This window comes from Dioscorea cayenensis, chromosome 19 (genome assembly GCF_009730915.1).
Source record: "Dioscorea cayenensis subsp. rotundata cultivar TDr96_F1 chromosome 19, TDr96_F1_v2_PseudoChromosome.rev07_lg8_w22 25.fasta, whole genome shotgun sequence".
NCBI classification, from domain to species: Eukaryota; Viridiplantae; Streptophyta; class Magnoliopsida; order Dioscoreales; family Dioscoreaceae; genus Dioscorea; species Dioscorea cayenensis.
In genome coordinates, this window is record NC_052489.1 from 30,967,040 (window position 1) to 30,980,065 (window position 13,026).

At 32.0% G+C, this 13,026-nt stretch overlaps 1 protein-coding gene across 1 annotated transcript; it reads left to right on the plus strand.

The window, feature by feature from the left end:
* Positions 1-5,253: 5,253 nt before the first annotated feature.
* LOC120250088 (short-chain dehydrogenase reductase 3b-like) lies at positions 5,254-6,589 on the plus strand. Its single transcript, XM_039258860.1, has 3 exons — positions 5,254-5,373; positions 5,518-5,710; positions 5,844-6,589. Exons 1-3 carry the CDS (start codon positions 5,342-5,344, stop codon positions 6,411-6,413), a joined length of 795 nt encoding a protein of 264 aa, XP_039114794.1. The 5' UTR covers positions 5,254-5,341; the 3' UTR covers positions 6,414-6,589.
* The last annotated feature ends 6,437 nt before the right edge of the window (positions 6,590-13,026 follow it).

The following is a 13,026-nucleotide window of genomic DNA, read 5'->3' on the forward strand; positions in this document are numbered from 1 at the left end:
TTTCTTTAATTCAAATGCATCCTGAATCAGAGTTGAAAAAAAAGAAAATGAGTTAATTATAGAAAATGATATTTATGGAAATAAAATGAAAAAAATATATACATATGTTTAACTGGAGAGTGAGTGTGTGATCCTTAAGCTTAGAGATAAAACTCTAGAATGATGTAGAAAAAGTTTCAGTCTTTCAGCAGAGTACAAGAGCAGAACAAATTAAACAAGTGCATCAGAGAAAAAAAAAAAAATCAAACATTTATATCCTGAAGTTTATGTACAGCATCAAGTGCATCCTTGCTTGCCAAACAAAAAACACAAGGAATTCACTGAAAATTTTAAGAATGTGGCAACAATTTACTATAAAAGAACATCATATCAGATGCCCTCTGATTAGCCTGCAGAGTGAAGCAGGTGTCTTGTTTGTGTTCGAATTTTCGAAGAACAGCTCTTTATGAGAAGGAAACCTTCTCCGGATATTGGTCTAAGCTTTGATGCATTCTTTTTGATTGTCAAGAGGTGCATTGGCTTCTCAACTGCCTCTTTTGAGTTAGTAAGAAAGCTTCTTCACTTCAATATTAATTCCAGCATGCAAATCTCAAATTTCAGTAATCTGTAATAGCAATGCACTCTTGATAAATAGCTTTATAAGACAACAGGGAACAAGAAGATGCACCACATCATATAATATAATAAGAAATAACTGAGTATGGTGGAAGGACAAATACAATTATTTTATATGAATGGTTTTCATTGATTTTTACTCCATCAAATTTGATTTATCATCATCTTAAAGAGATCACCCGCTATTCGTTTTCTCGCTATAAGAAAGTAGAAAGTGTTATATTGTAAATGAAGGCAATGTCTGGCAGATGATTTTCATACAATCAAGACTTTGAAGTAAACTACACCACAAACAAACTACATGATGAGCATTTGGAAGATTAAAACAGTGGAAATTATGCATTACCATTTGCTCCAAAATCCTGCTTGACATTAGGACACTTGTCAATGAATTGGGTACCATTTTCACAGTGCTATAATTATCATTTGCACCAGAGACAAGATGAGGAACTAGCATTCTTATAATCTTTATGTAGACAAGGGCACAAAAATATATGTGAACTCTCAATGGAAAGAGCCCATTCACTTGATATTTCAAACAACTGCAAGAGATGTGAAGTTCAAAAGGAAAAAAAAACTGTGAAAACACACACACACACACACACAAAAGAAACTAAGTGGGCCTTGCATATTGTGAAACATGCTGAGCAAATTCAGACAAAAAAAAAACACTAATCCACCCACAACGTCTTCTGAATTGTGCTTCTAGACCTCATTGTTTTTTCACAAGAGTAAATCAAGCAACATTATCCAAGCTCATATATCATGACTTGTGTAACATTGCAAGATCCATTGCAAGATAAACAGAAATCAACATCAAAACATGCAGTTCTTGTTCCAAATTCTTATCAAATAAACAGAAGCACACAATTGTACAACCCAAAATTAAACTCAGCATCAAACAATTAACACTCCAAACTCCAAACACAACTCACACATCTAAATTTTCAATTTTTATGTAGATCTATGTATCTAAATGAACTTTAATAAAATTCTACACAGAAATCAAGCAGGAAAAGATATTAAATAAAAAAGGTCAATGAAGCATCAGACCTTGAACTTTGGGAGCAAAAAAGATCAATGAAACTGAGCATGAAATAGATCAATGAGATGGATAAACACATGTAGTAAAGAACGACAAGGACAAAGCTAATAATACAGAAAATCTGATTGAGACAACAATAGAAAAATAGAGGACAAGAACCAGACGTCGATTAGAAGTGGATCAGATCAAACAACAACCAAAACAGATTAAAAAGAAGATAATGTGGTTGAACCGACATTTGTCAGGTGATTGAATTAGGAGGATCACTTTACGAGATGTTAGGTCCTCCAAGAGCTGAAGCCAAAGGACTGAAGAAATCGACATATTAGATGTCAAGTGATTGAATTTAGATTTACATCTTTTCCGTCAATAAACATATGGTCAATTTTACATATGAATAAAAGATGTGATGATATTATACAAGAAAAAATATAATTATTTTGTTTGAACAAAATATTTCAACATATCACTGGAACAAAAAAGTTTTTTAGATTTTGAGAAGGGAACTTTTTTTTAATGATAAATTAGCGACAATCACTTTTTTATTTTTTGCATTGTGCTTAAGAGGTTTCGGGAACTTGTTTTACTTGTATTGTTTTTATTTGAAATTATTTTTATAAGATTGATAAAAAATAATATTTTTTTTAATAAAAGTGGATAAACCACGACTTTTATTAAAAAACTGGAAAACATAATAAGCTAAAGCAAGATAAGCTAACGCTTATAGACCCAAGCGGAAGCATGAGTAGAGAAAAGCAAAAGAACAAAAAAAGTACATCACTAGAGGTGATACACTTCTAACCAAGGTTGTCAGACCTAGACCGGCCTAGCCCGGTTCAACCCGAAAAACCGGGAACCGGCCATGTGGCCGGTTTGGGTATATCCCATTGAACCGGGTATTAAAAAACCTAGTGTTAACACGGTGACCCGGGCGGTTTAACCGAGAACCGGTTGACCCGGCCGGGTCAATCGGGTCATAATGTTTAATTTTTTTTTTACAATATTTAATAATTTATTATTATTTTCTCATTGAAAAACACAAAATCGTCTATATTTATTAATATTAATTTATAATTTATAATCAATAAATAGAATTACAATATATATATATATATTATAAACATACCAACAAAAATTAACATTTAAAAATAAAATCTATTAATGTGTTATGTAAATACTTTCTAAAAATTTAATTTATTAAGAAAATAAAACAATAAACGAGTGTAATTTTATTATAAAGATATAAAATTAAAGTATTCTAATTAAATAAAATATATAAGAAAATTTAAAACAAAATAAAACTCAAATGACATATAAGAATTAGTGAATTAAATTTCTTATCTATTTTAACAAAATCAACCAATAAACAAATAAATAAATAAATAACACCGAGAGAAGTTCGATAATTATATATTAATATATTAAATTTGTAAATATTTAAAAAATGTAAAAATAAATGACATAATTAGAAAACTCTACTGTATATAAAGTCATTTATCAATTTAAATATCAAATTTGAGTAGGTTTTTATATTATAATTATGGGTTTAATATTATATTTGCTAATTATTAATTATTATAATATTTTTTATATTTAATTATTGACCCCGGTTCGACCCGGTCGAACCCATTGACCCTTGACCCCTGGGCTTAGCCGGGTCTGACAACCTTGTTTCTAACAATTACACACTAAAGCAACAAAAGAAGAGAAAACACAGAGGAGTTGACGAAGCCTGGCAAAAGGTGACAAAGGTCAACTCATGTTGAAGGAAGAGGGGATCACTCTTAAGGTGATTGTGGTGCCGCAATGTTGTGATGCTCACTCTATTGCTTGTTCAGGAAGGTGAGCGAATGCTTTATATTATGGATGGAATCGCTAGGCAGTAGTTGGTGTAGATCTCTAACTACAGAAAACCATGCTAGAATCATGTGAATAATTATAATTTTAACAATAATTGATAGTCAAGATAAAACAAGAAAGTTAATAATTCAATTGTTTCTTACAAGCCAAATATTCCATAAAATTGCTTTTGAATACCATAATATTAATCTCAATAATATAGAAAACATTAAAAAAAGATTTTTGAGTAAAAATAATTGGGATTTTAAATAAATTAATATTGTAGCTATAATTTTTTTTAAAAAAACAAGTTTGTCAGGGGATATTTAAAAATAAATAAATAAATAAATAAAAAATGAATCAACCCCTAAACATTAAGTGATGGGCAAATGTGCCTTAAAATAATATATTATACCTATAGGTAAATTTTTTGACTGAAATACCAAACTATGACTCATTTTTAATATGTGTCCGAACTTCAATTTCAATCAAAATAATTACCTAACTTTTATTTTATTTCACAGGGGTAATTACCTGAGAAATTCTGATCTAGTTATGATGAGTTGGATGACGAAAAAAATTATGTCAACACTTGAATGATACGTTGGTACGAACAACTGGCAAAATCATATCATAAATCATTATTATAAAATATTACAAACAAATATCAATATTGTATAAATTTATAATTATACTATAATACTTTGTTTCTTTTTAATAAAGCTGTGGTTTATCCACTTTTATCAAAAAAAAATAAAAATAAAAAAAAAATAAAAAAAATTATACTATAATATTTTTTTAATATGTTATATAGTTATACACTGCAAGCGTATATATAATTTAATTATAGTATGAATATTAATAAAAGCATATAAATAGTTTTTTAATAGTAATATAAAAAATTTATGGTATGCATACATTATATACATATTAATGTATACTATTTATTAAAAAGATTTTATACTATTAATATTTATATGTGTTTAAATAAATCAATATACTATATTTATTAGTAGTAATATGTTACTATATTAAAATGAAAATTATTAGCAACGCATATACTGTGTGAATTACTGCTACTAATGGAACATCATTGATATGCTATATAAATACTAACTTAAAAAGAAATACATTTACACACATGGTCAATCAGTCACCTAAATTTATTCAAAAATGAAAAAAAAAAAAGTCAATTGTGCAATCAATAGGACAACAGGGATTAGGCAAATGTAATCCAAAAGAGACTTTGCATAAAGATATTTAAGAGTATACACATCTTGCGGATTGCTAGTCAATACCCATATCTTTAAAATGCTTTTTCTCATATTAAAAATCAATTAGAACCAATAAAATTCCATGAAATGATAGTAGTTACTTCCTAGTCGATCTACTCCTTCATTGGTTTGATATTAATTATCATATTTAATTTTTTTTTAAAAAAATATCTATCATAAGTTTTATAAACATTATTTCTTTTGAATTTTATTTTTCTTTCTATTTAAAAATAGATATGCATATTAATAAATATAGATATGTGTATTAATAAAAAGAAATAATTTTTAATAAAATTAAAAAATTTAATTAAAATTTTAATATTTGTACAAAACTAAAACGTTCCAATTAATATGAAACCGAGTGCGTAATGCGTATTAAAATTCCACTTCTTCCGCCGCATTTATAAATTATCATGGACTTTTGGGCAAATTAATTTAACAGCTAGCCTCTATATATATCACCACTACATATTCTCATGATCTCATCTCAAAAGTAGCACCAGCTTCTCAGTCCTCGCTTTTCCTTTAATATATATCTTGCACACAAGTTTCTTAATATTGTTTGTCAATGGCTTCATCTGATAGCAATAGCATGCTAAGGTATATGATCAATCAAATTAAGTTCTCTTCTTCAAACATATATCTAGTAATCTAGTTTTTATTTATTTTTTTCCTTTTCCCCCATCTTAATTAATTAAATTATATTTATTCTGCTTGATTAATTATATGTTACTGATCATCAAGGTTGGAGGGCAAGGTGGCGATCATCACTGGAGCGGCGAGTGGGATCGGAGAAGCCACAGCGAGGCTCTTCGCCGCTCATGGCGCAACCGTTGTCATCGCCGACGTACAAGACGAGCTCGGTGAGGCCGTCGCTGCTTCCATCGGCCTTCACAAGTCCAGCTACAAGCACTGTGATGTCACTGACGAGAAGCAGGTTCCTACCTTATCACCACCCTTTTTTTTATGTAGATGGATCATATATAATTTTACGCAAGTATTATTATTATTTTTTTAATTTGTATTATCAAGTTATCATATATATATATATACACACGTGTATTTGTTAGGTGGAGGAAATAGTGGATTACACTGTGGGGAAGTACGGGCGTTTAGACATCATGCATGGCAACGCAGGCATACTCGGACCAATTGAAGGTGTTATGGATATGGACCTGACCCAACTGGACAAAACGCTGGCCGTGCACGTCCGTGGCACTGCAGCAGCGATCAAGCACGCGGCGCGTGCCATGCGAGCGAGCGGCACTCGCGGGTCCATCATCTGCACAGCAAGCGTCGCGGCAAGACAAGGCAATCTCGGACCCGTAGCGTACACTGCGGCGAAGCACGCTGTGATTGGGCTGATGCGCTCGGCCGTGTCAGACCTTGGGGCGCATGGGATTCGAATCAATTGCATCTCACCCTATGGAGTGGCTACTCCGCTGGCGTGCTCGTTCAGTGGGAAGGCGCCTGAGAAGGTTGAAGATGATTTCTATAAGATGGCTGTTCTAAAGGGCGTAGTGTTGAAAGGTGGGCATGTTGCGCAGGCTGCTCTCTTCTTGGCCTCGGATGCATCGGAGTATATTAGTGGCCATGATTTGGTCATTGATGGCGGTGTCACTGTGGTCATGCGTGAGTAGCTAGAATATGTATTTGTTTGTTTTGCTTTAATAATTGTTTACTGGGGTAGTGGGTGTCATTCTAAACTTTCTCTTGTTTAGATTGACGTTATATATCCACTATGCACTCAAAGTTTGTCGGCTGTTATAAAAAAATATATTTAATAGATAATAAAAGGTTATATATGATATGATGATGTTTGGTGTTCAATTCGTTCACGGTATTGTTTGTTGGTCAAATTTATAATTTTGACTGTTTATTTTTTTGAAAAGTAGGTCATCACAAAGTTGATTTATATATAATGTATTGACTATTCAAAGTATACCATTAAAAATATTGATTATTCAACAAATAGAAATATATTGATTAATAAAAAATTTCTGATGTGAGATTTATAATTATCTATTTGTCTTTTGTCTTGGAATCATCATTGGCGTCAGTATAGATAAAAAATAAAATTGGATCATCATAAAATATATATATATATATATATATATGATAAAAAATAAAAAAAGAAAAAAAGTTTTTTTGGTTTTTGAGATTTATAAAATAAGATGTGAGTTTTATTTTTATTTTTATTTTATTTTTTTCTGATTGTCAAAATCATCTAGTTCAAAAATGAAAGTGATGACAACAATAGATATGATTTGTTATGCGACAACAAGAAAAGGACGTTACACCAAACTGCTCTAGCCAAATATGTTTTAATTTTGTTCAAAGTTAGGTTGGATGGCTAATCTACGGCATCACTTTAGCGTTTGCATGGCAATCTTACTTAAGCCTAAAATTAATAAGTAGTAATGATTGGTTGATTTTTTCTTTTTCTTTTTAGATTTAGGAGTTTATTTTTATAATATATAATTTGTGAGTATTTGAATGGATTTTTGTGTGACGACCCGCCGTTGCGTCCAAAAAATCTCATTAATTGGATGTTATTAAAAATAATGTAGCTCTATAATAGCAGAGAAAAATATAGATGATATCTTGAAAAAAATATTTAGAGCTTTAATAGAAATATATATATATATTTAGTGACTCGATGTAAGATGGTTAGATATTTTTGAAAAAACTCAAAAATAGTTCTGGATAAGAGAAAAATATGGAGATATTGTGTAAAGTAGGGAGATTAAGGGGTTTTTAGTGTGAGGAAAAGTAACAACTTTCCCTTGAAAGTTAAGATTGTGAAACGTTTTCATATATTTGGTTGGAAAAAAAAACTATGTAAAATAAATGTCAACTTGCAATTACTTTCCTTTTGACCAAGGAAAAATGATTCACAGGGAAGAGGGTGTGAAAGCGATTATATCATGATTGGAAAAATATGAGACATATAAAATTTGAATGTTAACTCTTTTGCAAAATAAAAATTCTCTCTTTTGTCCTATCATCCTTTTAGGAACCCTAGCTTTAAGGAATAACTCCTCTATCGCTTCTTTCTCCACTTATTCCTTCTCAAAACCCTAAGACACGACAATCTCTATTGGTTAGTATTAAGACTGATGACATGAATTGGCATTATATGACAAACCAAGAGGTGACATGGCAAAATAAGATGACGTGGCAATGATGACTTGACAAAAAGAAGGAGTGACTAGGATGATGATGTGGCTAAAGCTTTGGTGTCATGGCATATGAAGATATGAGGTTTAGAAGATCATGTTTGGAGACTATGTTTAGTGAAATTTCTCTCAATGGTTCATGTGATTATCAACTAATTTTGGAAAGTGCATCAAGATAAAAGAATTTCTTCAAAAACACAAGTTTTATTTTAGGAATGTTTATCTATCCTTGGTAAGATCCGGAATGATAAATCATATCTTTGGTAAAACTCTTTTTAGAAAAGATCCACCTTAAAAAGAGTGAGAGGAATGTTTTATTATTGGCAAGAATAAAGATCATCATGAAGATTGCATGAAGCTTAGTTTGGTGTGAAGCTATTTCAAGACACAATCTAAGTTAGGCAAGGGCAAGCCAATGAGATTATCAAGACCATATTTAGCAAAACAATTTAAAGGAAGATCTAAGAGCTAATTATGGGTGAAACTATTCAAAGAGACTAATCATGTATGGAGATTGATTGAAGATTACATAAGATATGATTATAGATTTGAAGATCCAAGCATAGATGATTGGAGATCATGCTTGGAGATATTGAAGGCTAAACTTGGATGAGATGAGATCAAGTTTACTAACAATATCTCCATGAGTCAAATGAAGATCATTTGGGAAAACCAAACTTGGACAAAGTTTGGAAAGAAGATCGGGAGATCTTTGATGACCATCTTTGGTGAGATGGTTGCGTGTACCTTGGTAGACGCATTTCTTGGGAGAGAAGACCTACTGAAGTGACGTGAGGAAGGAAGCTGTTGCAGGCAGGAGGAGCTCGGAACGAGTCAACTACTACGAAGCGGACTATAGGAACCGGGAGGGTTGAAGTTGTCGTAAGTTCTGGTGCAATTGGCTAGAACTCAGTTATGTTCAGTAAAATGGGTAATGTTGCAACTGTGTGTTGCAACATCTAACTTTGGAAGGTGTCCAAGTTAGGAAGCCGTGGATAATTCTAAAAAAGGAAGGATCAAGTAGATGTAGGTGCGTCTATAAAAGATATCCTACTTGAAGATTTAGGATGAGCCACAAGTGAGAGACTCTTTGGTGAGGGTTGAGGAGGGTGGGCATCGGGCAATCTTAAGAGGGTATTTTTTTTGTCTTGAGTGAGTAAAGGAGAGTTGCACTCTTTATTCTATCACCTATTTTAGTGGATTAATGTTTCTCCTGGCTTGGCACCCCAGATGTAGGCAAGGTTGTGCGAAATTTGGTTACCAACTTGTGTGTCTTCTTCCTCTTGCTTGATTGTGTGTGTTCCTTATTCTAGTGAGTTTTTTGAGTGAGTCTCCTAATCACATTACCCACTAGAACTATTAGTTAGTCCTATAATTTTTTGTATTTCTTTTTAAGAATTCATACGGGATACGTGCCTTGTGGGTCATCAAGTTCGGGCAATCAAATTTCTCATAATAGAAGAGCATGAGTTAAATACCTACTTTTGCAAGGTATGTAAGCAACTTTCTTAATTAATTTATATATAAACCATTCATTAATGTGAAAATTAAAACATGTAATTAAGGTATGGTTTTATTTATTTAGTTATTATTAAAGGGTAAAATTGAGAATAATCATAACTTTGTATGGAAAGTTTATTCATACCAAATAAATGAATTCATTTTACATGTATTTCAATTACAATATTCAAGGTGCCTACCAAACATAGTATCATTACTTTACAGGGAAAGTAAATATAGGGAAAAATTTTGCAATGAAATACTTTACATGGAAAATATTTCCTTACAAAATACCAAACGGGTCCTAATAAGCATTGAACTTTCAACATTTAAAAGTCTGCATCCTATTCTTTTTCAAGCTTTTTTGCACTGCAAACCTTTTAGCCCTCCGGGGTTTTTTGAGCTCATCATAAACCCCTTGACTATGGCATCTCACTAGAACTGCATAGTTTCTATTTTCCCTTTTATTCACTATATGTTCTTGATTTTGGAATGTGATCTTTTATGCAGCTCTAATTACTGTCAGAGGGATTAATTTTGGAATGTTTTCATATTAATTATTTCAAAGGTCGGTGATGCATAGAAATTCACGACTTCAAAAGATCGATCTAATAAAGTAGGATTAGCTTTCACATATATACATATAGATTCTTCCTCAATTAGATCATGTTGGGAGTAAACCATATTTGCAATAATTGAACTTTGCTCTTCAAAACTGGTTATGATTTTTTTTTAAACTAATTTTTATACTCAAAATACCTTCTCTGTGGCTTCTTATTATCATACCATTTCTTTTTTAAGTTTGTTTTTGATCTATCATTTTTTTTCTACTTAGTTCTTTTTTTCATCTTCTAGACTCTCTTTCTTGATGTTCTTATTTTTTACTTTTGAGTTTTAATAAAATCGACAAACCACATTAACATCATAGATGAGAAGTTCATATCTCAATTTATTTGTACTATTAGTTTGTGTGAGTTGATGTTAGAACACATCACCTCAATAAAAATATAGACACCTTCATTGGGTTAATTTCTTTTTTAGTTCTTCTCAAAATTATACCCATTTTTTTGGTTATAGTTTATAATTCATTCTTCTCCCTCTTCTATTTGTTATGGCTAAATATTTTTATTTTATTTGTTTTCAATAATATTTTTCTTATTGCAGTTATGTGTTTTTTCTACCTAAAATGTTTAAAACTAAATATGTAAATTCTTATATAATATATCTTTAAATACATTTTTTTTTTTTTTTACAAAATAAACAAATTATTCATCATTAAATGTTAAGTCTGACGACATGGATTGTCATTATATAACAAGCCAAGAGGTGACATGGCAAAAAAAGATGACTTGGCAATGATGTCTTGGCAAAAGGTTGGGATGACTAGGATGATGATGTGGCAAAATCTTGGTGTCATAACATGTGAAGATACAAGGGCTAGAAGATCATGATGGAGACTTTGTTTAGAAGAAATTCATGTGATAATCAACTATTTTTGGAAAATGCTTCAAGTTAAAAGGATCTTTTCAAGAAGAGTAAGTTTTTATCTTAGGTATGTTTATTTATCTTTGGTAGGATCCAGGATGATAAACCATATCTTTGATAGAACTCCTTTTTGGAAAGATCTATCTTAAAGAAAGAGAGGAATATAAGATCGTTAAGATTGCATGGAGCTTAGTTTGGTGTGAAACTATTTGAAGACACAAACTAAAATAGGACAAACTTAGTTTGGTGTGAAGCTATTTGAAGACACAAACTAAGTTGAGCTAGGACAAGCCAATGAGATTATCAAGACCATATTTAGCAACACAATTTAATGGACAATCCAAGAGCTAATTATGAGCGGAGCTATTAAAGAAGACTAATCAAATATGGAGATTGATTGAATGATTACTTGAGATATGATTAGAGATTTGAAGATCCAAGTATGGATGATAGGAGATCATGCTTGAAGATATTGAAGGCAAACTTTGGATGAGATGAGATCAAGTTTAGTAACAATATTTATATCAGTCAAACGAAGATCATTTGGGAAGACCAAATTTGGACCAAGTTTGGAAAAGAAGATCGGAAGATCTTTGGTGACCATCTTGGGTGAGATGGTTGCGTGTGCCTTGGTAGGCGTGACCCTCGGGAGAGGGACCTACTAAAGTGACGTGAAAAAGGAAGCAGCTGCAGGAAGAAGCAGCTACGAGGCGGACTAAAAGAACCGAGAAGGTTGAAGGTCTCGGATTCGGGTGCAACTGGCTAGAACTCAGTCATATTCAGTAAGGTGGGTCGTGTTGCAACTAGATGTTGCAACATCTAACTTTGGAAGGTGTCTACGGAGAATTCTAAAAGAGAAGGTTTATTTGGATGTCGGTGCGTTTATATAAGATATCCTGCTTGAAGATTTAGGATGTGCCACGAGTGAGAGACCCTTGGATGAGAGTTGAGGTGAGTGGGCATCGGGCAATCTTAAGAGAGTATTCTTTGTCTTGAGAGAGTAAGGGAGAGTCGTACTATTTATTCTATCACCTCTTTTAGTGGATTGTTTCTCTAAGCTTGGCCCCCAGATGTAGGTAAGGTTGTGCCGAACTGGGTTACCAACTTGTGTATCTTCTTTCTCTTGTTTGATTATGTGTGTGTGTGTGTCCCATATTCTAGTGAGTTTTTGAGTGACTCTCCTTATCACACTGCCCACCGGAACCATCATGAAATAATAATGTGGGAGAAAATTCATCGTTAATAAGAACTGTGGGCTAACTAACAGTAACTACCTTATAGTGTGATTGAGAGGTTTTAAGTTCGAGCCTCTTAACTCGTGTTGCATTAGGTCCCCTGTGAAAGTTATGTGTGAGAAATATCTCTCGTCTTCCACTCCATGATTGCATAGTAAAAAGACTTATCCTTAAAAGGTCATTTAAGTAATTGTAATTGGTACATCTCTATACCTATATGTTTTTTAATTTGGTGCTTATCACCTTTATTAAAAAAATTAAAAAAACAATAAATCATCCCCGATATCTCATTTCGACATAGAAAAATTGTAAGCCTTCCACAACTTTCTTTAATTATTTCCTGAGTTGGAACTTATGCACTGGGAATTTGGGAGAGGAGTCAAGCACAAGCCAATAAAAATAAAATCATATATCTCCCACAGTATGATGGGAGAAGTTAAAAACATGGTGGCATGGACCACTAAAGGCCTCATTCAAATCAGAATTTGTATGTGTATATATAACTATATATCACTTTCTGTCCGTCAAACAGAACATAGTCATAGTCATGATATTGTTGCTTGCTAGCCAAACCCTCATCTTTTTAACTATTTTTTTTTTCCAATTTGAAAAATCATTCAATAAAAACAAGTAATTAATCAGTATTGATTAAAATTCCATGAAATAATATTAGTAGTTCGTTGTTCAGAATCATAGGTTAAAGATTGGCAATAAATTAGCTTGCGTGAACTATTTTGATTTTGCATGCAGAGTACACATATGGTCTGTCAAGATGGTTCAATATATGAACCAGAGAGGGAACAAACGTGATCTAAGATGTTCAATATACATTGAATCATGTGTATCTTAGTTCT